At 37.8% G+C, this 26151-nt stretch overlaps 2 protein-coding genes across 5 annotated transcripts in view; one reads left to right on the top strand and one right to left on the bottom strand.

Annotated features, from left to right (window-relative positions):
• Positions 1-196: 196 nt before the first annotated feature.
• On the bottom strand, positions 197-18787 carry UBE2B (ubiquitin conjugating enzyme E2 B). The gene is made up of 6 exons (XM_026507995.4): positions 16338-18787; positions 14135-14215; positions 12503-12528; positions 7966-8055; positions 3969-4057; positions 197-2989 (listed from the first exon to the last, which is right to left on the bottom strand). The coding sequence occupies exons 1-6, from the start codon at positions 16379-16381 to the stop codon at positions 2861-2863; spliced, it is 459 nt and encodes a 152-aa protein (XP_026363780.1). The 5' UTR covers positions 16382-18787; the 3' UTR covers positions 197-2860.
• The window catches only part of CDKL3 (cyclin dependent kinase like 3), a 111817-nt gene continuing 104407 nt past the window's right edge, over positions 18742-26151 (top strand). For 2 of the 4 annotated variants that reach the window (XM_057307012.1, XM_048220937.2), the window contains exons 1-2: positions 18744-18979; positions 19440-19622. In XM_057307012.1, the coding sequence (XP_057162995.1) occupies positions 19458-19622 (165 nt within the window). In that variant the 5' untranslated portion in view covers positions 18744-18979; positions 19440-19457. Of the gene's footprint in view, positions 19010-19439; positions 19623-26151 lie in introns of all 4 variants that reach the window. The other 2 variants (XM_057307011.1, XM_048220938.2) reach the window with 2 other exon arrangements.

Below are 26151 nucleotides of genomic sequence, written 5' to 3'. Positions count from 1 at the left end.
CAAAATACCTTGGATGTAACTCTAAATTGTATTTATGAGCCCTACGGTTCTTTCTTAAAGAGTACTAAACGATCAATTAAGTAGAGAGGTACTTTGTTTACTGCGCACAAAATACAGTTACTAAATAAGGCACCTTTAATAGATTTCTTTTCCACTACCTTCCACCTACCTACAGGAGTAAGAATTTTTAGATCAGTTTCAGAAGTTATTCACGGAACTTTTATTGGGGGGTGTGGGGGGTACTGACTTAAGAATATTTCCATGAAGGGGAAAGAAATTTGGTCTATAAGTAAGTCATAGGTCATAGTCCTTTATATCAGAAACCAGAAGGTGTTCCTATATCAAAAAAAAAAAAAAAAAAAAAAAAAGACGTAGAAAATGGTGGTTAAGAAAACTTCTTCACTGGATACCAGCCTGTACACAAGTCTAAATCAACTCAAGTATTTTTAAAAATGAGAGGGATGTATTTAAACAGATTTTCTAAAACTGAACTCAATACCTTAATATCTCTTGAGGGATAGTCTACTTCTTGGCTAAAAGACCAGATTGCCCAGGTACAAATCCCAGCTCTATCACCTGCCAGCTCACTGAACTTCAACAAATCACTTACTTAATCTCTGTGTACCTGGAGATTCCTCATCTGTAATATAATGGTACCTACCCTCACGGGATTACTGTGAGTCAGAAATGTGTCCTATGTGTCAAAGTGCTTCACATAGTGCCATGCACATGGAGCATTCTATGTCAGAAATACTGTTACAGAGGAAGTGCATCACAAATGTATTTAAACTTTAGCATGAATCCAACTTCATACCAAAATAAATGACTTAGTTCTAGCCTCCTGCTATACCACACATTAATAAAATTTACCTAGTTTAAAAGTAAACATCTTTTGTATGCTAATAACCTTGTAAATTGAAGGTTTACATCTAGTACTCAACCAAAGAAATAGGAATCTGTTCCAAGACTGAAGAAAAAAACAGGAGTAATTGGGAGAGGAATATTCCTAAGAATTTTCTCCAATGGGAATATGGATGAGGTATGAGTTTTATGCATGTACTGAATTTAGGACTTAGAGCTCAGAGACTCCCTACAAAGTGAGATGTGACCCCCTTATAATTATCAATACTTGAGATATTTCACTTTTAAATAGGGAAAGGAAAACCGATTAGGATAAAAAAAGATTTTGAAGCAGGAACCAAATAGCATTTAATGAAATAAGAGGGGAGACTCTCATACCTAGTGTATATTTAAGAGTTACTCACTGGAGTAAATGTCATTGGAGTAAATGTCTACAGAAGCTACACTTTGTCTCAAGAGCTGAATATGAAAAGCATCTTATTTACTATGACCAAAAAGTATCCGTAAGCATCTTTTTGGCCATTAATTCCAGTGAGTGGACTCTTATTTGTATGAAAAGCTTCCTAAGATCATACACTTACCGAAAATTTTGCCAAGTAATAACTTTTAAAGGGAAACATCAGCACTTATTGTTCCAATATTAAACTTGGCTTAAAAAATAGAAGCTGTAGACACTGCGATCCTAGTCTTCCAATAGAGAAACTGTTAGCTTACTAAGCTAGTAAGAATAGAACAAGAAACTACTGGGGTTACTCAAATAGCTGTTTTAACTACTAGAAAGACTACACAGGTGGTTCAACAGAATTTACTTGTATATTTTCCATTTTCTGTACTATTTGAAGGCATAGGATAGCTTTGTATTAGCTTTCTACAATACTGTGTTTTAAATTTATCCAGTAAACTAAGATGCAGTACAACTTTTATACAACTTAGGAGATTAAAAAAAAAAAATCTCCACAAGAGAAAGCAACTCAGCAGGCCCTGGTATTAAAACATTTTTCCAGAATAAACAGATATGCAATTGCATTAAAAGGCAGTTTTCAATATTTTAAGTTACACCAAGATTCCTTCCAAATACCTGCCTTGTTAAACCAATGCAACAAATTCTTACTCAGTGTTAATAGTGGGGCATGGATTTTGGTAAATGTTTACGGTTTTACTTTCTTCATTATCAAAAATCTTTCAAAGTGCTATCAAGCAGCAAATAAGTTGCATTAGCTCTCTGCTCCCAGTAGAGGTGCCAATTCCTCATGGTAGAGGTACAAACTGTGAAATTGCAAAAGGTACAGTTTAACAGAAAGTAGTGCATGAAGAAACAGTAACAAGTGGCCTAAATACAGAGTTGGACAGAATCAAACCAGTTATGTCTATAATTGCTCGAGTGAAACGGATATAGTTTTAAACACTTAAAATAAATTCTGAAATTATAATTGGTGGTTAGAATCAAATTTGAAGAATTTCTTGATAAAATATAAATCTGTTCTTTTGAAATTGGAAATGAAGCTATCAATTGATGGAGAGCTAGAGACTTATTAACCCCTCCTACACAGATAAGGAAATAAGTGACAAAGTCTCTTGCACTGAAGTTATGTATTTTAACAGCTTTACATGTAATATTCATATATAAAAAACTTTAAGTGCTTTTCTCCAATTTAAAAATCTAAAGAATTCAAAAATAAGGCATTCAATATTTGAAAAAAGTACAGATTTACAAAATGTGTATTATTCTGTCATGAAAACTCCACACCAACATTATACACTTGGAAAAAAATACAAACAGGATATATTACAAATTTATGTAAGCAATAACTTAGTTCACACCATGCAATAAAAAGTACATTAATCAAGATACACAAGCTTTTGTAGGTTCTAAACTGAAGGACTTTTTTTTTTTCTGCAGAATCCTTAAAACCTGTGGCACTTAAAATTTGTTAGCCTTTCTACTGAGAGGTAAATTATACACAACAATGATGAAAAAAATTAACAGACCAGTTGTCTATTATGAATCATTCCAGCTTTGTTCAACAATGGCCGAAACTCTTTTCTCATATTCTCGTTTGTTTTCCTGATAAAGCTGTGCTGCCTGGCTATTGGCTGGACTGTTTGGATTCGGTTCATCCAGCAGAGACTGGAAGGAAAGAGAAAAGAAAAAGGATTTGTAGAGAATTACTCTTTGCATTAACATGGGTCAGATATGGAGCACTGAGTTTGTACAAAAGAGCAAATTACTCAGTAAAGAAATGGCAGACCTCTACGCCATTCATGTCTTAACACCTCTAATTTCAAAGAAACTGGGAAAGATATTCTTCAACATACTGAAACATTAGCCAGGAAATAAACAGCTTGATTTGGTTAATATACAATACCTAGAAATAGCTTAGCAGCTAACATTTTCCAAAGTTAAACTCTGCTTTTGTGGTTACTTTGCAAATGTCTGACAGTAAGTTGGATAGTGAATCTTGTTTCCTTTTATCAAGAAAACATATACAACTAGCAGCAAGGGAATGAAATAGGGAAGTTGAAAACAATGTCTATAAAATGACCTGAATTAAAGCAGAAATGTGATAGGAGAAGCTTTAAAAAAAGGTCACAAAGCAAAATTTTACTTCTGCTCCTCTCACATCCACATGAACTAAAACATCCCTCACTCCACCTCTCTCCAAAACTGTCATTCAAGGTCAACTCTGAAATAATCTGCCAGAGTGTTTTGGCAAATGGTTACATGATCTTTTTTTTAAATAGGATTTCTTGGATAGGGTCACATACTTAATGGTTCTCTGCACTTGGCAGTTTCCTGAGGTACCTACGGTTTTTCTAACAATCATCTTTCTCTATTTCCAAGAAGCATTTTCCTTTTCCACATCCTCTGGCTATGCTTCATGGGCATAAATAATACTTGACCTGTGAAACACTTTATTTACACAAGATCAGGACTGTGGGTTTGATCCAATGTGGTCACTAACAAAAAAGCAGACCAGTTGTCTGAAAATCATGGCATGTTATCATCCAGGCTATGCCATTGGTTACCTGTTACTGCTCCTAAAAGAGCTGACTATATCCCACAGAACCTTAAAAAATCATGATGCAACCTAACTTAACACACTTACCTGAATTGATGTTAAGATAGAAGATACATCATATGTTGGACTCCATCGATTCTGAAGGATATCTAAACATATGCTACCATCAGCATACACTGCAAAGACAACACTAAAATTGGTTACCTATTAATTTTATCATATTTTAACGGTTAAAAGAGAAATCTTTACCACAAACAGAATGCTTGGCCTAGTCAGAAGTTCTGAACATCAATTACCAAAAGCCCTCTTGTCTCACAGGAAAACCAGTGTCAAAACTAAGGTCTCTTATTTTGCACCTCTTCATCAGGAAGCTTTGTCAGAGTTAAATTTTTTCAACACCCACCTTATAGCCCAACTGTTTAAATCCTCTATTTCTAAACTCCTTAAATAAAGCTCTTAAAAAAATACTTTTTTTTTTTTTTTTAAGATTTTATTTATTTGACAGACACAGTGAGAAAGGGAACACAAGCAGGGGGAGTGGGAGAGGGAGAAGCAGGCTTCCTGCTGAGCAGGGAGCCGGATGCAGGGCTCAATCCCAGGACCCTGGGATGGTGACCTGAGCCGAAGGCAGACGCCTAACAACTGAGCCATCCAGGCGCCCTCAAAAATACTTATTTTTTGACATCATAATTACTCCCCCAGAAATTATTCCTAAAGAAATAAATGTGGACACCTGAAGTTTTATTTATAGGAAGTTCACTATAATACTGTTTATAAGCATGTAAAATTAGAAACTACCTTGTGGCCCATAAAGAGGTGACTGGCTAAATAACAGTACATTCATATAACCAATACCAGTGCGGCCAAGAGAAACGATACACATCTATCCTCTGTTAATTGATATAGGAAGAGACCCACAATGTAGAACACCTTAATAAGTTTTTGATTTTTAGAGGATAATGTCATTTTTTACAAAATATTTAAATATATTCATTTGAAGTGTAACTATTTTCATTTGAAGTATGTGTAGTTAAAAAAACATTTGTAAGACTAAATGCCAAAATATAAGTAATGGCTCTCTGTAAATAACAGGATTCTTGTATTTTATGATTTGTTTTTGCAATGAACATGCATTCCTTTCATAAATAAAACATAAAATAAATATCTAGTGATTAATATCTTTTAAGTCTTTAACATTTGGGAGGTTTTTTTCTTCCTCTTGAACTGATTACTTGAAAATACAATGAACATAGATTTTTACCCACTTGTGAGAATCTATGTCTACATGACAATTTTCCAGAAGTAGAACAGCTGTGTTGACAAAGGATAAACGCACTTAAATGTTATAGATACTGTCAAACTTTGGAAAGCTTCATGGAGCAAGCCCCATCACCCTACATAAAGACAGGAATAAGCAAGGCTTTTTGGGGGAGAGGAGGCAAATTATACTTAAATACTGTCATTTCTCAGGGCTCTCTCTATCCTCCATCCTCTTCCTTCTGGCAACTCTGGGTAATGTTATTCACTCTCATGGCCTCAATGACCATCCATGGGCTTGCTACTTACACTTACTAGCTTTAGACTAGATTTAACTCTCTGCTTTAAAGCAGCCTGGTGAACGGCTTACTATCTATCCCACAGGAACATCAAACTTGGCAAGTCTAAAGAACAATCATCACCTCTGCAAAACCCATTAAAGTACAAAATGATTTTTTAAGTTCTGAACCAGTAACTATTCCCAAGAAGTAATCCAAAAGTAAACTAGAAATCAAGCACCCGGGGCACCTGGGTGGCTCACTAGTTAAGCGTCTGCCCTTGGCTCAGGGCGTGATCCCAGAGCTGGGATCGAGCCCCATATCGGGCTCCTCCGCTGGGAGCCTGGTTCTTCCTCTCCCACTCCCCCTGCTTGTGTTCCCTCTCTCGCTGGCTGTCTCTCTCTCTGTCAAATAAATAAATAAAATCTTAAAAAAAAAAAAAAAAAAAAAGAAATCAAGCACCCATCAACTGACAAATGGATGAACAAAACACAGTATATATATCCATACAATGAAATCTCACTCAGCAATAAAAGGAAAAGGAATACAGTTATAACATGGATGAACCCTATGCTAGCTGAAAGAAGTCAGTCACAAAAGACCACATGTATTATAGGATTTCATTTATAGCCTACTAGGTTGCTGGGAGAAGGGGAGTGATGCCAACTGTCATGGTATTTTTTGGGGAGAGATAAAAATGTTCTAAAATTGATATGGTGATGGTTGCACAACTCAGTGTACTAAAAACCCCTGAACTGTATAATTTAAACGAATGAACAGCATAATATGTGAATTATATTTCAAGTAAAGATGTTTAAAAACTAGACCAGAAATAAAAATGTACTGATAAAAGAAAAAAGGGAAACCACTGTTATTAATATGAAAAAATGAGAAACGGTCTAAAACACTGTTTCCCCAAGGATGAAAATACTACACCTACATACACAGAACCCCCGCACACTGTACAGTCTTTCCCACCTTCATTTACAGAGCCTTCTTACTACACTGGGGGTCAATTCAATAACAAGTTTAAATCAGATTAAACTAAAGTAGAATAAATATTAAGTGACTCCTTCTGAAAGTAAGTTAACTGATTGGGAAGACCATGTTTAAATAAGCAAAGGTTACGAAAAGGAAAGCTTAAATATTTTGGAAAATAAGTCTTTCATAATTTATAATCCAGGAATATATACATATTAAGAGTAAACAGGAAGTCCTAGAAGAGCAAATTTAATTACAAAGAGTCACTCAGAAATCATTTATGGAAAATAGGAATAAAATAAATTTCTCCAGGGGCACCTGGGTGGCTCAGTTGATTAAGCATCTGCCTTCGACTCAGGTCATGAAGGGGTCCTGGGACTGAGACCCACATCGGGCTCCCTGCTCCTTGGAGAGCCTGCTTCTCCCTCTGCCTGCCACTGCCCCTGCTTGTGCTCTGTGTGTCACATAAATAAATAAAATGTTTAAATAAATAAATAAATAAATAAATAAATAATTTTCTCCAAATGAAAATAGGAACGAGAGAAAAAATGGAAAACTATACTTAAAAAAGCCTTGAAAACATACAAACCTTTGACCCAGTAATCTCACTTCTAAAAACTTATTCTATAATAATATTCATGGGTATTTGGGAAGATTTTCAAGAATGTTCAAAGTGCTGTTTAAAATTACAAACAACTTGGGGCGCCTGGGTGGCTCAGTTGGTTAAGCAATCGAATTTTGATTTTGGCTCAGTTCTTGATCTCAGGGTCATGAGATGGAACTCTGTGGCAGGCTCCGCCTAGAACGTGGAGCCTGCTTAAGATTCTCTTTCTCTCTCCCATTGCACCCCCCACCCCACCCCCGCACTTGCACTCTCTCTTAAAATAAAATCTTAAAAAAACCCTGAAAATCACCAACAACTGGACACAGATTAATTATGGTAACTTCATAGGACATTATGCAGCGATTAAGAATGATGCAAAAAATATTTAATAAGATGTTCATAGTATATATAAAAAAATTACTTAACTACATACAATATGATCTCAATTTTGTACAAGCATTTATTTGTATTTTTATTTATTTATTCTTATTACTTTTAAAGATTTTACTTATTTATTAGAGAGAGAGATCACGAGCAGGGGGGGAAGGGTAAAGGGAGAAGTACACTCCCCACTGAGTGGGGAGCCCGATGCAGGACTGGATCCCAGGACTGCGGGATCATGACCTGAGCCAAAGGCAGACACTCAACCGACTGAGCCACCCAGGAACCCTATTTGTATTTTTTAAAAATTAACTTTTAAGCAACAAATTCTTTTTGGTATCCTTCATGTTTCTACATATAAATAGGTATTATTTTAAAATCAAATGTATTAAGACAAAACAACTTTACCTGACATTTGGAACCTTCTTAAGATTCCAGGCTACAAAAAAACGTAGCTAATACTGACACGGAAGCAACATCCAGAAGTGGCCTGTAGCAGTGAGAATTATGGGGCAAGGCCCAAAAGGAACGAAAGAACTCTTATCCCCCCACCATTTATGAAGTTTAATAAAATGTTACTTACCATTTGGATGAAACATTTTGGATAAAAACCTAACAGTTGGTGGCTTATTTGGATACTCTTCAGAAAATTCTATTACTAGTTTAAAAGTACCTAGATAGAAAACAAACCAAAATATTTATGGTAAAGACAAGCATTACTTTTTAACCTCTTCATCAATGAATTCCCAACACATACTGGTTTTTGCACAACCACACAAAAAAGTAACGTCAATTTTGGCTTAGCACATAAAACACATTAAATATACTTTGTTTCGCGTTAGACTGGTAACACGCAGCACTGGCAAGCACTTGGGAACACACACTTTCATGTGCTACTGGTAGGAATGTTAAACTGCCATACTTTTGGAAGGCAATTTGGCCCCAGCTACTGAAATTTAAAATGCACATTTGGGGAACTACAGCTAGTTTATTATAGCTTAGGAGGGGTTATGCCAAAGGATTTTGAGAGGGGCTAACTACCACATGACAAAGGACTTAGATTGGAGGTATCGACATTAATCTGAAAGGTCTCTTCTGTCCCCATACAAATCCTTTCACTTAAATACGCCAAGAACCAGTAAGCGTTAGTGTAACTGCCTACTGCTGGTTATAGACCAAAGTGGTACACTCTTGTAGAGCAGTATTTTATGGTCAGTACAGACACAGGCTTTTAAAAAAATTATGCATTTCTAGCAAAGTCAATCTGTTCACAGTGTACAAAGTAAAACTCTCAACTCTAATTCCAAATCTATTTTGCAGAAATAACCATTATTACTGGTTTTGTACGTCTTTCTAGACTTCTATTCTGTTTATTAACTATCCACAGTTCTTTTATTTTGAGGAAATCCACCTGAAGGTTGGAGAGGTATTCTAACTACAAACACTTAGACATACTCAGTAAATGGAGACTTACTCCTAATGAAGTCAATAAAAGTTTAAACCATTCCAGATGTCTCTAGAAGGTTCTTCCCTGATTTCATCAATGCAATCCTTTCTTCTATTTATTGATATTTTATCTTATGTTTGGTATACAACCTCTACCTTTTTACATTTTTTTGCTGGTTGGAAATTTGGGATTAGGGAAGCCAAAGATACAAGCAAAATCAAACATGGTATCTATTTCATATTCTAAATACACAGAGGTGTTATGAAATGTATAGTTAAATAGTGAAGATAGTCTTATATTTAATTATGTATTTTGAAAGTGTGCATTTTAATTTGCTTTAATTAAAAAAAATGTACACTGTAAAAATTTCAGCCTACACAAATATGAACAGTAATTTTAAAGTTTTTTTCTGCCCACTTTATGGGCCCCTTTATACTCTTATTCCCAATCACGGCCAAGTTTCCAAACGGAAGTCAACTGAATGTGAAGCTGGGAAAGAGGTGACAACATACCGTTTTATAGATTTCCACCAAAAATGAAAAATAATTTCATTTTTAAATATTGGCTCTTTAATAACTAGCTTGCAAAAATTCCCCCCAATTTTTAACAATCTGTTCTCATGAATCAGTACAAACTGCCCCCGCCACACCACTGAATTTAACTGTCGGTATTTCTTAGAGAGTATTTAACTCATGAATTTTTTTTTTTAAAGTAACTTCTATGCTCAATGTGAGGCTCTAACTCATGACCCTGAGATCAAGAGTCACACGCTCTACCGAGTGAGCCAGCCAGGTGCCCCAACCCAGAAAATTTTAAAAAATTCATTAATTACTGTAAACTCACTACATGTTAACTTAAGTAACATCTGATGAAAAGTAATATATTTCCCTAAAAGTTAGTGAGAAGCTTAGCACTGTTTTACGTTTTTGCAAATCTCTTTAATGACTGGCTTAACAGAAGACAGCTAGATTCTCTCAGCTGCTTCTGCATTTGATCCGCTGCAATATGCTGTTCTGGGATGAGGTACAGGAAGAAAACAAAGTCCCACAAAAATATGTAAGTGAAAAAAGAATATTTTCACAGTTTTTTCAGATAACTGTAGATATTCTTTTTTGATTACTACACTAAGGAAGTGGTAGGTTTTTAAGGGTTAGTTGCAATGGAGAATCTGAAATCATACATACTATTTGCATCGGTTACACTAAAATCAGTTATACGCTTCATAAATGTTTTATCCATCCCTAATTTTCCATATTATACACTGGTCGTTCAGAAAACATTGGTTCAACGAATGATAATTCTTGTAAATGTTGTCACATTTCATTATATACTAACCAAAAACAAATCACAATTAGGTAATACCACCTACTGATGTTATCAGAGAAGTCTTAAAGTACTGGGAAACCATTATTTTATCAGTAGCAACAATACTGTCAGTTACTTTCCTTGATCTAACAGCTCACTTATGTCACTTTTGAGTATGTCTGTCAAACAGTCAAAGCTAAACTATCACAGTTTATCTCTCATTCATTCAAGTAAAAATGTTTCATGAAAAAAAGTTTAAGTTGCAACTCAAACAACTGCAGAAGTGCTTTTCCTCCAGAAAATCATCACGAGAAGTGTTTTATGCATACTTTCCACTTAATCACATAGAGTATTTTAAAAATGTATACTTAAGGGTCAGAATTCAGTAATTATAACAATAATATCTACTTTTTCATCAAGACCTTTTTTTTTTTGCCATCAAGACAAAAAATTTTTAAGTGAAATTGGCAGCTTTTAAAATGCTAAGAAAAGGGGCACCTGGCTGGCTCAGTTGGTGGAGTGTTAGGCTCTTGACCCCAGGGTTGTGGGTTTGAGCCCCACACATTGGACGTAGAGATTGCTTTAAAAAAAAAATCTTAAAAAAATTTAATTTCTAAATGTATACATAAATAAATAAAATGTAAAGAGTACAATGACTATAGTACAGTTTAGAGCCACTGTGTTGATTTGTGCCAGGATACTAAACTGCCTAGGTCCAGTTTCAGCCACTAATGTTTTTGTACCACCAGTGCAAATGCTGATAGAGTAAAAAGGGCAAATGTCTTAGTATTGGTATAAAGACAGTTTTATTTTTTATTTTTTTAAAGATCTTATTTATTTGTCAGAGAGAGAGAGCGCGTGCGCATGCATTCAAGCAGGGAGAGCAGAAGGCAGAGGGAGAAGCAGGCTCCCCACTGAGCAAGAAGCCCCTTGTGGGACTTGATCCCAGGACCCTGGGATCATAACCTAAGCCGAAAGCAGATGCTTAACCAACTGAACCACCCAGGCATCCCAAGACAGTTTTCATTACAAAGAATCCATGGAACAGTCTTAGGGATTTGAAGAGGGGGCTCATGGACCACCCAAGAACCCCTGGTATAGTGCAAAAAGCTGAAGTCCTTAAGTACTTCTCTTCCATTCCTTTCCCCCACCTTAGCGGTAACCACTCTGAACAGTGGGAAACATAACCCTTTAATACACACACCTGCATACATGTATTTGGTAAAAATGTAATACAACATGTATCATTCTGAAACTTTGTCTCTTGAGACTTATGTCCAGATCTACTTAACAAGTACATGATATTCCACAATCTAGATAAATCATAAATTTACTTAAAAAAAAAAGGGGGGGCGCCTGGGTGGCTCAGTCGTTAAGCGTCTGCCTTCAGCTCAGGGCGTGATCCCGGTGTTCTGGGATCGAGCCCCACATCGGGCTCCTCCGCTGGGAGCCTGCTTCTTCCTCTCCCACTCCCCCTGCTTGTGTTCCCTCTTTTGCTGGCTGTCTCTCTCTGTCAAATAAATAAATAAAATCTTAAAAAAAAAATAAATTTACTTAACCATTTTTTCCCCTATTAGGCATTCAAATTATTTCCTTAAAAACAGTACAATCAGTATCTTTGTGTAAATATCTACCATGGGTTAATTCTGGAGCCATTTTGATAATTAAAAACCTGTTCAATAATTCTTAAAAATCTATGCTATAATTAGAGAAAATCTAAGAACCTTGCTAAAATCAATAAGAAAAGCTCAATTATAAACATGTATCAGAACCAGTTTTCCATTTTCCTGGCTCTTGGTGAAAAAACTAAATTTAAGAGGCAAAAGATTACACAGATGCCAACTACTTATAGGTACCAGGAGTTAGCTGTTTGTGCAGCTACAGGCAGCTACATTATGTGGCTTTTTGGGTTTTTTTTGAGATTTTTAAATTTTTTTACTTTTAAGTAATCTCTGCACCCAATGTGGGCCTTGGCCTTACAACCCTGAGATCGAGAGTCACATGCTCTACAGACTGAGCCAACCAGATGCCCCACCTATGTATGTTTAAGAACAATTTCAACTCAACAACTTACCAACGTAGATAACAATGTTAAAAAAGCATGATTACCCTCCTTTATCCTACCATCTAGGCCTACAGTTCTACAACCAAATACCAAAGTAACACAAAGAACTGGCAATGGAGGTGGTCAAGCTGATGTGGAAAGAAAGTCCTTTGTGAACTATAAATTCTCAGTAGCATTATTTAGTTTTAATTTGACCTAATAACAATAGAAAATAGTTTTAAGTTAGATATGTTGGTGTGTTACAATTTCCTATTTAAAAGCAATGGCCTAATACTACAGAAAACATAATTGAGAATGACTTACCATCTTCAAAGGGTGTCCCTTCTGGTCTGAAAACAAGAAGATTTCTGATTAAAAAATGTTTCATTCTGCCTTTTCCTCATTTTTTTTTTTTTTTTTAAGTAGGCTCCAGGTGCAGTGCAGAGCCCAACATGGGGCCCAACACTAAGACCGTGAGATCCAAGAGCTGAACGAGATCAAGAATCGGCTGCCCAACCAACTGAGCCATCCAGGTGCCCATTTTCCTGATTTTTAAGAGTGGAAAGGATAAACTCAAACAGAGAATGAGGGGCTTATTTTAATGATTTGTGGAGTTTTAAAGATATTGTTTAGTATCATCTTAGCCCTAGATTTTTATAGATGTAGGCATAAAGTAACTATTTTCTAGATGTAGGCATAAAGTAACTGTTTTCTAAGTTTTCATTTTAGGGGGGTTTTAGAAAAAAACCAACCCCCCGCAAAAGCTCATAATTTTAGTATACCAACAATTCAGTTCATAAATACCAACCAGTCATTTTGTAAATGTATATTAAGAGAAAAAAAAAACATATTTTCAATTTACATCAATAAGATGGAAATAGCCTTCAAAGATAATTGTAACACCAAACCAAAGTGTCCTGCTTCCCAACAGAGCAACAGCTCTTGTTCAAAACATCTGGACAGAATTGATGTAACCAAGAAAACCACTTTCTTTTGCTCAAATCTTTTCCCTGTCTCCATATCCCAATTTCATCTTTCCTAAGCAGCACCATCAAGTTTAATTATTTCTTGCAAGGCACATTCAAGATCTCAAAGCATGTTAGCCTGAATTTAATATAATCTCTTTAGAATAAACTACACTAATTTTTTCACTAGTATTTAACACAGACTCATAACTAATTCAATGGCAACTCAGAATTCTGTTTATGAAGGTGCTCCTTAAAAGTTTTACTGCAAAATCCTAGTTTTAAAAAGTGTGGGGAAAAAAAGATCAAGTCCAGAAAAACAGAAGAAAAGGCTTAAGGAAATTTTAAATCAAGCAGCATATATGTGGGGCACCTAGGTGGCTCAGTTTGTTAAGGAGCCAACTCTTGATTTGGGCTCAGGTCATGATCTTTGGGTTGTGAGACTGTACTCCATGTTGGGCTTGACACTGACTGTGGAGCCTGCTTGAGATTCTCTCTCTCTCTGCCCCTCTGCTTCCACCCCCAACCCATCTCTCTTAAAAAAAAAAAAAAAATACATATATATATATATATATATATATATATACACACACACGATATATACGCAATATATATAATGTGTTTAACATTTTTCGTTAATTCTTGCCACACTGGAAGCTGACTATTTTTTATTCTTAGTTTTTTTACAGTTCCAAAAGAATGCAAGCATAAACATTTGCTTAGTACATTTTATTTTGTACAAAATAATTTACCTTTTCTTTAGTTTCAAATGAAATTTTTAATCAGGTAAAACCCAAAGTGATTACAAAATCATAGGCAGTAACACCAACACAAATCAATTTTAGTTAACAACAAAAACACTTCGCAGAATTTTTTCAAAATTTATTTTGCAGTTTCTGTACGAGCCCCCAATTCCACTTCAGCCTCTTTGCCCAGTGAATACATTCACTTTTCTTAAAGTATCACTATACCTATCATTTGTTATACTCACCCAAATATAACTGCATTCCACTGCATAATGTTGTTTTCAGACGGTGCGCCACTGACACCCACAGGTGGGTCCTCTTGCAATCTAGAAATCCAGAGCAGTAATTTTCAAAGTTGAACATTAAGGTCACTACAAAGGCCAAAGAGAACCCTTATGGGCTATTCTACCTACTTTCACACAAACTAAATCGTTTCCTTGTTCTTGTGCTGAGGTGGAATAAACCATACAACTTAAGAAAAAAAATCAACCACGTATATACTTATTAAATACCTCTCCAAATTGTCTAAAATTCCAAAGAGCTTTGGAGTCATCACTCTGAATATGAAGGTTAAGATGTATCTTCAAGAAGTGATGCGTACAGACTGCCATCAACGACAAAAATTAAAAGCCTGAAATGCAAAAAATATTTTCACAGACCATCTTTTTTGCTGCTGCAAACATGCAAAGACGGTCTGTGTGAGTCCAAAGGACAGCCACCTGTGCAACATGGCCACCCCCCCAAAGGACCCTCAAGGCAAACACTAAATGACTAAAAACACTTATATTGGATTTAATTAGCAAACTAGTTTTAGGCAGGAGAGTTTTATCCTATTTGCTTCAATTAGCAGTAGCTTTTAAAATAATCAAGCCTCAGTTATGTTTTTTTCATCAGTCCCTTTAAAGATCTGCGCTACAGCTCAATCTACCTCTCCTATCAGGAGACTCGATACAAAGCTACCTTCCAACATTGTCATAATCAAATTCTCATAACCTGAAGACCTTTGGAAAACCACCAAAGGTGCCATGTGTTCAACTCAGAATTTAACAGAGATGGGCAGTAAGAAACCAGAGTAACAATGGACGCAAACTGGAAGTTTTATTATTTGGCTTTCACTCATCGGAGCTAACGTGAAATTTGATTTTAACCTTTAGCAGACAACTTTTGCACCAAACAGAGCATCTCCTTGTGAAGACTACCATTTCAAAAGAAAAATAAACGACACATTTTATACAAAGATATCTATATGTAGTGACTATCATAGGATATTTTGAAATTAGGCTACATAAAAATAGTTCTTTTCATTCAACCTCAAACACATTAAGCCACGATGACCAGAAGCCTTTAAAGAATTATGCTTCGTCTCGCCCACCAAAGGTAAACGGCTACATTACGAATATATTCAATAATAAACCGCCCAAAGCCCAAAACAATGGCTTCCAAATGCCTCACCTATGGCTTTATAATGGCGAAGTTGAAAGGTTACTTCCCGAGCAGGTAACCTAAGTTTTTATACTAGATATTTTGTCTCTATCAGCGCAGATGTCCCCAGGGGGGAAAAAAAACACTTAAAAATGTGCAGTGGATCGTAATGCTAAGTTTTCTCATCTCCCCCCCACCCCCGGTACCTCCAAGTATTCAATCATAGGTAAACAACTGAAAAAGTCACTTCCTCCTCACTAACCCGAACACCTCCTAACAAAACCCTATTTTACAAAAAGGGGCCGAGGGAGTATCAGGTTAGCGCCAGTCTCAAGGAAGGAATTTTTCCAGACTTCGGAGGCTATAGATAGGGCTTTAGACACCAGGCCACAGAGCTGAGTTCCAAAAGGCACTGGCAGCCCGGGCTGCCAGCCCGAATCCCAGGTCTCTAAGCCAGTTCTCAAGGTCCTTTCGGGCGGGCGAGGGAGAGTCAGGTTTCGGAAGATGGGTTAACCACCTCCGGACCTCGCGCTGCAGACCCCACCCTCGCTGCAGAAAGAATGAGAAAGGGGGGGGGGCGCTTTTCGCCTCAACCCTGCCCCTCAGCGAAGACCGCAGGACCATCCAGCAAAACTGGTGCAGCAAGCAGAGAAAAAGATTCTGCAAGGGTTTGCTTTTGGGGGACAGGGACCGGGCACGACAGGGCGCAGGGTTGGAGGGATGAGGCTTGAGCTCTAGGGCCAAACGTCGGGCAGCTGACCCAAATGGGCAGCGGAAAATCCTAGGACAGACCATGGCCATCTTTTTACTTTTGGGGGAGGGGGTATCGAAATTTCTTACGTCGGAAGAGTGAGCAATCAAGGATGAGGGAGTGCGAACGGGGGCTAAGACTGGGCTTCCGTCGGTACCGCTGGGCCCATAGTCGGCCCTCTTAGCGTTCTGAGAGGAAGGTGTCCCGGATCCCCGCCCTGCAGCCCCACAGCTATGGGGAGGAGCCGTCATCAAGGCGAAGGTGAGGGCCCTTACCGCTTGAAATCCCGCATGAGCCTCCTCCGGGCCGGAGTCGACATGCTCCCCAGCTGCCCCGCGGTCAGTCTGAAAGAAAAGAGTCCCGCGCAGCCCCCCCACCCCCGGCGCGGCGGCCGAATCACTGTGGGTCACCGCCGCCGCCGAGGCTGCACAAACAACCCTGCAATGACGTCTCCCTCCGCCGCCTCCAGATCCCTCCGCCCTCCGCCAGTACCACAGAGTGAGGGGTGCGGGAGAAGGGCACGGGGCGTTTGAGAGCTCGTTGTGGGAGCTTCTGAGCAGGGTTCTATCCATTTTGGCTTCCTGATCTAATCGATAAGGTAATGTTCTCTGTTCTCAGTCTGGAGATTGTGGATTAAGAGACCCCGAAAGCGAAACGCCATCCTGTGTCTCCCCCTTTCAGTAGTTTAAACTCGACCGGGTGGGGACAGAGAGACGCATCCGGGGCCAGAGATTTCAGGGAAAGGAGGTGGGATGACGTAAGATCACGTGACTGCCGGCGGCGTTGTCAACAATCCACCCCTGAGGGGGAGGGGACGAAGTATCTAGAACCACGTGTCCCTATGACGAGTTAGAACAGATCACGTGGGAGCGTCGCTTAAATCTCAGTCAGGTCTATGGAGCGAGTGATTAAATTTATGGGGCTGAGGGGAGGAGAGGCCTTTACTAGTTTTCCCTCCAGTTTGTTTCATGAACTGGGTCGGCGGTCCTGGCGGAAGCAAAAGCGTGTTTTGCTTCTTAGTCTTTAAAACAGAGCCAAAAATAATATAGATTTAAAATCCTTTTTGGTTGGTTCAAGGGCTTATCAAATCTGGTACGTGGGGCAGAGTGAGGGAACCTCCATTTTTTATAATAAGTGCAGCATTGAAATACTATGGCCCACACCAAGTAAAATTCCCTGAACCTCTTCCATAAGGCCATCAAATAGCCTGTATGTGCATTACGCTGGGGTTTCCAGGGTTGGAAATTACGGGGACAAAAAGGAATGGTATAGAGATTGTCTTAAGGTTTGTTGACTATTTGTATGTTATTACAGAATCTTATATTAACGTGGGTCTGCTCTCATTTGAGGATTGGTGTCAAAATGTCAAAAGTCAATGGATTTGGCTAAGATGGGGTACATGGAGATGAAATCGCAAAGCATTTAGAAGGGTGGTTGGTTGTCAAGAAAGCCTACAAATATGACTCGGACGTCGGGAAGAGATTTTGCAGACGAGGGGTGGGGTTATATATCTAACCTGGATAACTCATTTCAGGTTTTCTACACCAGCAAGTAAGGTGCAATGGGCCTGAGATGTCGCCCACCAGGGAGCTCAGAGGTGTTGATGTAGTCCGAGGGGATTCTGACATTTCCTTGAGTTCCCTCCTTCCATTGCCTTTGATTCCTGGCCTCAGGGCTTTAATGGTTTGGAGGACTCTGAGGGCTTTATAGCCTTCTGGGTGATTCTTCAGCCCAAGGTGAAATGGGACCATTGCACAAAGTTGCCCATAGTTTCATGGAAACTGGAAGAGTTAATTTCCCCCACTTTCTTGCTACCTCCTTTTCTTGAAACCCTGATTCTGTCTTTTGCTTTTATAACTGGCTTTGGGATCAAGTTAGCCAAGCCTAACTCTTGATAGGTTCTGCGATGCATTCACAAATGAGATTCTGTAAGTTAAAAGCTGAATATTCTCATTGTTTTGTCTTCCTGCTGTACGGATCCTAAATCTCTCCAGTATGTAGCTAAGGATGAAGACATACAGGTTGGTTCATATGCAGTGAAATGCTAAAGAAACTCATAGTTTATGGAGGCTGTCAGGTCAGCAGAACCCCATTGTAGTTCTTGAGCAATTAGTTAATGGCTCCCCCCCCCTTGCTGTGCCCTTGTATGTCAGGACATGTTGGTATGTCTACCGAACGCTTTTGTTTCCCAAAGAGGGTGTTTTTAAAAAGGAGTATTACGAGTTCGGAAAAAAGAATTAAAAGTATATAGCAGGTGTTCAAGAAACATTCTTGATTTAAGAACCGTTTCAACCCCATTTAAGGATGAATGTCGACAGCTGAGGTCCAACTCAGGTCTATGGAATATTAATATAACTAGGTAACTTAGACGACTATAATTACACAAGACTTCCTTGGAAGACTTGTTTTACAAGATGTCTCTATTTAATGACTCCAGCCATCCTTTTAGGACCCAGCACCAGCGGCAGAAGTTCTTTGGCCTGGAGGCATCTAAGAAGCAGGTCGGGCAAGCTTCCGCCTCTGTTGCCCCTCCCTAGAAGACATGCAGACTCTCGGTGCAGTAAAATGTGGATCCTACCCCACCTCTACTCAAAACCAACCTTGTGAGTTGGTCTCAATCCAAATATTCCCCACCCCAACCCCAAGAAAGCTTTCACTTAGCACCCACCGGGAACTTGTTTTCACCATTTCTCATTTTCTCTTCCGGGTCGGGCCGAGTGCGCCCGATGTTCCGGTCTTGCGCAGTAGGCCCCGAGCGCGAGGTCAGCGGCACCGTTGCCATGGTAGTGGGCTGCCTGGCGCTACAGGAGCTGGCAAGCTAAGTATGGTCGGTGTCCAGTTGTTCCGCCAGGACTGCGCGGAGCCAGGCCGGCGGGACAGCAAAATGGGCTGAGACATCGTCGGCTGACCGGAGGAGGTCGATTGCGGGGCAGGGGGCGCAACACTGGTCCGGGACCCTAAGACGTCTGGTTTGAGGAACCAGTGGGGCTGAGGTTTTCTTGGGTCGGGGGCCTGATCTGTAGGCGACTGCGGTATTTCGGGAACCCCATAGTTGAGGGGCGTATGACAGGAAGTGTGCGGACACCATTCCTGATGGATAGGTGACGTGTAGTGAGGGAATCTTAAATCTGAGTGTGCACGGGAATGACCGAGACAGCAGGAAGCTCCCTAACTTCTGGTGAGCGCTGGAGCCCCACGAGGACACCGTACTGCCTAGATGGCAGAGTTCCGGAGGACAAACAAGTGTCTGGAAAAGATTAATATTTTCCATGTTTACGTATTTTAAAATATGGGTTTATTGTGGAAGTGCATTGTTCAGCTTGTATAAATAAATGTACAAATGTTTAACTGTTTTTTTTTTTTTAATTTTTATGAAGAAGAATCCGGGCTTGAAAATGGAGATGTATGAAACCCTCGGAAAAGTGGGAGAAGGAAGTTATGGAACAGTGATGAAGTGTAAACATAAGGATACTGGGCAGATAGTGGCCATTAAGATATTTTATGAGAAACCAGAAAAGTCTATCAACAAAATTGCAACGAGAGAAATAAAGTTTTTAAAGGTTTGCTTCTTTTACCTTAATTGCTGTAAGTCAAAAGAGGAACTGTTATGGAATAAAAAATTATATAAGGGATCTTTTAGTTAACAGATGTATTAAGACGTAGTGTAGAATAAGAAAGTGTGGTACCCTATCTTATTGTCTACATTTTGAAATTTTATAGTGATACAAGATATATATGCTTATATATAATGTAGCAAAAGTTATGCCAAATATTATGAAATATTTATTCAGGAACAGTAAAAGCCAGTATCTGCTCTAAAGAACTTTTATTGTTTAATCAGAAGGATGGGAGGGCCCCTGAAAACAATGCTGAATAAAAGTGACTCATAATAAATGCCAAGTGAGTAACACAAAGTCCAATTGGGTAGAGAAATTTTCTCGGAGGAAATGGGACATGCGTTTGGTCTTAAAGGATGTGCAGAATTAAGGCAGGAGGGAGAAACTATTGCATTCTAGGTTAGGGTTACAACATAAACTCAGAGATGTTCAAGCAGGACAAAGTACAGAGAGCAGAGACATTGATCTGTAGAGTTTTTTGTACAGAAGTTGAAAGAAGTGAGATTAGAGAAGTAAACTGGAGTTAGGTTTTAAAGTCTTAGAAGGACAAAATTTGATTTTGAAAGAGGTGGAAGGTTTCATATTAAAAATAAAGCAACTATATATAATAATCTAGCACTATTTTTTAGAATACGTTGGAAGAGTAAAAATAGGGAGGTCTCATATAAGTTTAATTCAAGAATCCTGGTAAATAACATGAGACCCTTGCTGGGTTGCAGCAATTTGAATTTAAAGTTAGAAAAGCAAAATTAAAATAGAATATATTGCAAAAGAAGACATGAAGTAATGTAGAAGGAAACAGAGGGAGACAAAGGAATTGCTGAAATTTAGTGACTGTTCTCACTGATGGAAATACGAAAGACCCAAACGAGAAATGGTCTGGGAACTAGTTCAGTTTTAGAAATGTTGAATTTGATGTGACAAGAATACATTTAAGTAAAGCTGACTAGTATGCTTTTATAGATGCAGTGAAAAATAGAAATTTGTGTTGGTATGACAGGTCATCCCAGGGGAAAGAACTCAGGAGTGTGAAGAAAGGAGCATTAGCATTCCTTGGGGACTGGGTACAAAACTAGTGATTAAAAAAATATTTAAATCTACATATTTTACTTATTAGAATATAGATGCTTTAAGGTTTATGACTTGACAACATAGTCTAGATGTTTTATGTGATGAAGAAAATACTTTTTCATTTTTATTTGATAAAAAAGCAATATTCCCCTCTTTTATAATTGAAGTATAATTAACATATAATGTTATATTAATTTCAGGTATACAATGTAGTGATTTGACATTTCTGTACATTACTGAGTGCTCACCATGATAAGTGTAGTCATCATCTGTCACCATGAAATGTTATTGACCATATTCCCTGTGCTGTACTTTTCATTTCTGTGATTTTTAGCTTTATCCCTGGAAGTTTGTACCTCTTAATCCCCTTTTACCTATCTCACCCACCCACTCCCCTTATGCCCTCTAGCAACCACCAGTTTGTTTTCTGTATTTAAGAGTCTGTTTGATTTTTTTGTTTATTCATTTGTTTTGTGTTTTTTGGATTCCACGTATAAGTGAAGTCATATGGTATTTGTCTTTCTTTGACTAATTTCACTCATTGTAATACCTTCTAGGTCCATCCATGTTGTCTCAAATGTTAAGATCTCATTTTTGGGGTGGCACCTGACTGGCTCAGTCAGTAGAGCATGTGACTCTTGATCTCAGGCTTGTGACTTTGAGCCCCACGCTGGGTGTAGAGCTTACTTTAAAAAAAATCAAAAAAAAAAAAAAAAGAATCTCATTCCTTTTTATGGTTGAGTAATATTCCATTATATATATACACCATATCTTTTTTATCCATTCGTCTGTGAATGGATAATTAGGTTGCTTCCGTATCTTAGCTATTGTAAATAACACTGCAGTAAACATAGTAGTGCGTACATCTTTTTTTTTTTTTTAATGATTTTTTATTATATTATGTTAGTCACCATACAGTACATCCCCGGTTTCCAATGTAAGGCTCGATGATTCATTAGTTGTGTATAACACCCAGTGCACCATGCAATACGTGCCCTCCTTACTACCCATCACCGGTCTATCCCATTCCCCCACCCCCCTCCCCTCTGAAGTCCTCAGTTTGTTTCTCATAGTCCATAGTCTCTCATGTTTCATTCCCCCTTCTGATTACCCCCCCTTTCTTTATCCCTTTCTTCCCCTACCGATCATCCTAGTTCTTATGTTCCATAGATGAGAGAAATCATATGATAGTTGTCTTTCTCTGCTTGACTTATTTCACTTAGCATTATCTCCTCCAGTGCTGTCCATGTTGTAGCAAATGTTGAGAACTCGTTCTTTCTGATAGCTGAGTAATATTCCATCGTATATATGGACCACAACTTCTTAATCCAGTCATCTGTTGAAGGGCATCTCGGCTCCTTCCACAATTTAGCTATTGTGGACATTGCTGCTATGAACATTGGGGTGCATATGGCCCTTCTCTTCACTACGTCTGTATCTTTGGGGTAAATACCCAGTAGTGCAATGGCTGGATCATAGGGTAGCTCCATTTTTAACTTTTTAAGGGACCTCCACACTGTTTTCCAGAGTGGCTGTACCAACTTGCATTCCCACCAACAATGTAGGAGGGATCCCCTTTCTCCACATCCTCTCCAACAATTGTTGTTTCTTGCCTTGTCTATTTTTGCCATTCTAACTGGCGTAAGGTGGTATCTCAGTGTGGTTTTGATTTGAATTTCCTTGATGGCTAATGATTTTGAACATTTTTTCATGTGTCTGTTAGCCATTTGTATGTCTTCATTGGAAAAGTGTCTGTTCATATCTTCTGCCCATTTTTTGATTTGTTTATTTGTTTCTCGTGTATTGAGTTTGAGAAGTTCTTTGTAGATCTTGGATACCAGTCCTTTATCTGTTGTGTCATTTGCAAATATATTCTCCCATTCCGTGGGCTGCCTCTTAGTTTTTCTGACTGTTTCCTTGGCTGTTTAGAAACTTTTAATCTTGATGAAGTCCCATAAATTCATTTTATCTTTTGTTTCTCTTGCCTTTGGGGATGTGTCATGAAAAAGGTTGCTTTGGCCGATGTCGTAGAGGTTGCTGCCTATGTTCTCCTCTAGAATTTTGATGGATTCCTGTCTCACATCGAGGTCTTTCATTCATTTGGAGTTTATTTTTGTGTATGGTGTGAGATAGTGGTCAAGTTTCATTCTTTTGCATGTAGCTGTCCAATTTTCCCAGCACCATTTATTGAAGAGACTGTCTTTTTCCCACCGGATGTTTTTTCCTGCTTTATCAAATAGCGTACATCTTTTTGAATTAGTGTTTTCACTTTCTCTGGGCAAATACCCAGTAATGGAATTACTGGATCATGTGGTATTTCTGTTTCTAATTTTTTGGGCAACCGCCATGCTATTTTCCACAGTGACTTCTTCAATTTATAGCCCCCCCCCAACAGTGCACAAGAGTTTCCTTTCCTCCATATTCTTGCCAACTCTTGTTGTTTTCTTGTCTTTTTAATATTAGCCATTCTGATTGGTGTGAGGTGATATCTCATTGTGGTTTTGATTTGCATTTCCCTGCTGATGAGTGATGTTGAGCATCTTTTATGCGTCTGTTTGCCATCTGTATATCTCCTTTGGAAAAATGTCTATCCAGGTCCTTTGCCTATTTTTAAATAGTATTGTTTGTCTTTTTTAGTGTTGGGTTGTGTAAGTTCTTTATATATGTTGGATATTAAACCCTTATCCGATACATCATTTTTAAGTGTCTTCTCCCATTCAGTAGGTTGCCTTTTTGTTTTGTTGATGGTTTCCTTTGCTGTGCAAAAGCTTTTTATTTTGGTATAGTCCCAATAATTTATTTTTGCTTTTGTTTCCCTTGCCTGAGAACACAGATCCATAAACATATTGCTAAGGGAGATCTCTAAGAGATTACAGCCTAATGTTTTCTTTTAGGAGTTTTATGGTTTCAGGTCTCACATTTAGGTCTTTAAGCCATTTTGAGTTTATTTTTGTGTATGGTGTTAGAGAGTGGTGCAGTTTCATTTTTTTGCACGTAGCTGTCCAGTTTCCCCAATACTATTTATTGAAAAGACTGTCTCTTCGTGATTGTCTTGCCTCCTTTGTTGTCAATTAATTGACCATATAGGTGTGTTCTGTTCTTTTGATTTGTGGTCATGTTTTTATGCCACTTCTGTTTATCTGTGTGTTCCATTGATCTCTGTGTCCTGTTCTGTTTGCCTATGTGTCTATTTTTGTGTGCGTACCATACTATTTTGTTACTATAGCTTTGTAGTATATCTTGAAATCTCGGATTGTGATACTTCTAGCTTTGTTCTACTTTCTCAAGATTGCGTTGACTATTGGAGGTCTTTTGTGATTCTATACAAATTTTAGGGTTATTTGTTTTAGTTCTGTGAAATTCTCTTCCTTCTTTGTTAGTTTATATTAGATATGATGGATCGATTTGTTTTTTAAATAAAATAAATACATTAGGCATTTATATATGTGGATTGTTGAAGTACTCTACTTTTAGACAGTGGAAAGAAAAGGTAAAGTCAGTAAAGATGTTATAATTTTGTGAGATGCCAGTCCTATCCCTCATCACCTAAAACACTGTAATACCGTAAGGCAATTGTTGTACAATTGTGAAATTGTGTTGTACAATAAGTGAAAATCTGATTAGATGGAGATCTTTTCCCAGGCAATATCTTTTGCTCTTTCTTCAACTCTGTTACATTTAAGCTGATTATTTTTTTCTACTTTATCATTTTGTAAAAACAACCAATATGTGGCAAGAACACAGAGATGAATTTAAAAATGTGCTTAACTATTACAACTGTTATGCAAACTGTTTTGAAACACCTTAACTATTTATTCTCATTGGCTTATTTATTTAGTTGGGTGTTTTTGTTTGTTTGTTTTATTTTTAAGTAGGCTCCACACTGGGCCTGAGATCAAGACCTGAGGTGAAATCAAGAGTCAGAAGCTTAACAAACCAAACCACCCAGTGGCCCTCGTTGGCTTATTTCTTATAGAATTTTTAGCTTGGTCTAATCTAATTCAACGAGAGAGAGTTCTTGGATTAATTCACATTTTTAGTCTAAAAATTTGCCATTATGGGGTGCCTGGGTGGCACAGCCGTTGGGTGTCTGCCTTCGGCTCAGGGCGTGATCCCGGCGTTCTGGGATCGAGCCCCACATCAGGCTCCTCCGCTGGGAGCCTGCTTCTTCCTCTCCCACTCCCCCTGCCTGTGTTCCCTCTCTCGCTGGCTGTCTCTATCTCTGTCAAATAAATAAATAAAAAATCTTAAAAAAAAATAAAAATAAATAAAAATTTGCCATTATGACTTCATTTGAATTAAATTTTTATCTACTAGAATTTTATTAAATACATTAAAGTTAGAGTAATTAGTGACAATATCTGTAGCAAAGTTGTCCGGTAATGAAGGAAAACAAAAGTAAACAACTTGAAGAGTGGCAGTGGAGCATTTCTAGGAGTTTCATGGTTAATTTGAGAAAGCACCTAATTCTTTACCCTGGTGGATCTTCCATAATGCTTATTAACTCACGTTAACTCTTCATTGCTTTAGCCTTTAAAATAAAGGCAGGAGAGGGAACCAGTAATTTTCCTTAGTTGAAGGATTAGTAGTGTAATGTCCAAAAGCAGTCAGTTGTTTTTGCTGCTGCTAGCATGGTGTCACTGCAGCACTCTGGCATCTTGCCAACCAGGGAAATTGGGAGCAAAAATAGGAAGGGAATCTGGCGTTATATTCTGGCATATTTTTCTTTCAGTCATATTTTAAGGACTTTGGTCTATGTGTTAGTATAGATAAGTAGAAAAATTGATAATTGTGCTGTTAGAATAAAGACCAATATTTTTCATAAAAGTTTAATTTTCTAATGACTCTAACATTGAAAATATACCTCTCAATTTTTAGCCAAATGAATAAATGCTTTAAGTAATTTGAAAATGTTAAATATTTGAGAATTGGTAATAATTAAGTTAGTGTGTTAAAAAATAAAGTAAGCAGTATAAAATATTGAACCTCGTTTGTTTTCTAAGCTGATGAATGCCGTTTTTGACCTTTTGAAGTTATTTTAACACTGGTTGTTACTAGTTTAAAAAGATTTCTTATTACTTAGTAGAATATTATAGACAGTGAACAAAAAGGTATCCACAAATAATTGTATATTTTTGTGAAGTTCTATGACTATAAATTGTTATTTCACATATCTGTAAAGTTTCTGCATATTTTGATACTCTTTTGTTCCAGTATAATTAATTAATTTATAATATCCACCTAGAACTTATGTTTCACTCTTGAGAGTTGAGGATCAAACTAAGAAAATTCTTTGAATTCAGATTGCAGACTGAGTGGCATTGAAATCCATGTTTATTTGAAAACATACCATTTTAAATTTCAGATGTTAGATTTAACTATAAACCAAGTTAAAGGATAG

Source organism: Ursus arctos, unplaced genomic scaffold (assembly GCF_023065955.2).
Source record: "Ursus arctos isolate Adak ecotype North America unplaced genomic scaffold, UrsArc2.0 scaffold_5, whole genome shotgun sequence".
In the NCBI taxonomy this organism is placed as follows: domain Eukaryota; kingdom Metazoa; phylum Chordata; class Mammalia; order Carnivora; family Ursidae; genus Ursus; species Ursus arctos.
Note: the sequence above shows the minus strand (reverse complement) of the source record. Positions and strands in the feature narration are given on the sequence as shown.

Bases quoted from the DNA above. Each gene is read 5' to 3' on its own strand.
- UBE2B (XM_026507995.4), bottom strand. From the start codon at position 16,381: ATGTCGACTCCGGCCCGGAGGAGGCTCATGCGGGATTTCAAGCG. The intron at 14,216-16,337 runs GTAAGGGCCCTC...CTGGATTTCTAG, and splicing joins CTCATGCGGGATTTCAAGCG to ATTGCAAGAGGACCCACCTG. The intron at 4,058-7,965 runs GTAAGTAACATT...TTGTCTTTGCAG, and splicing joins CAAAATGTTTCATCCAAATG to TGTATGCTGATGGTAGCATA.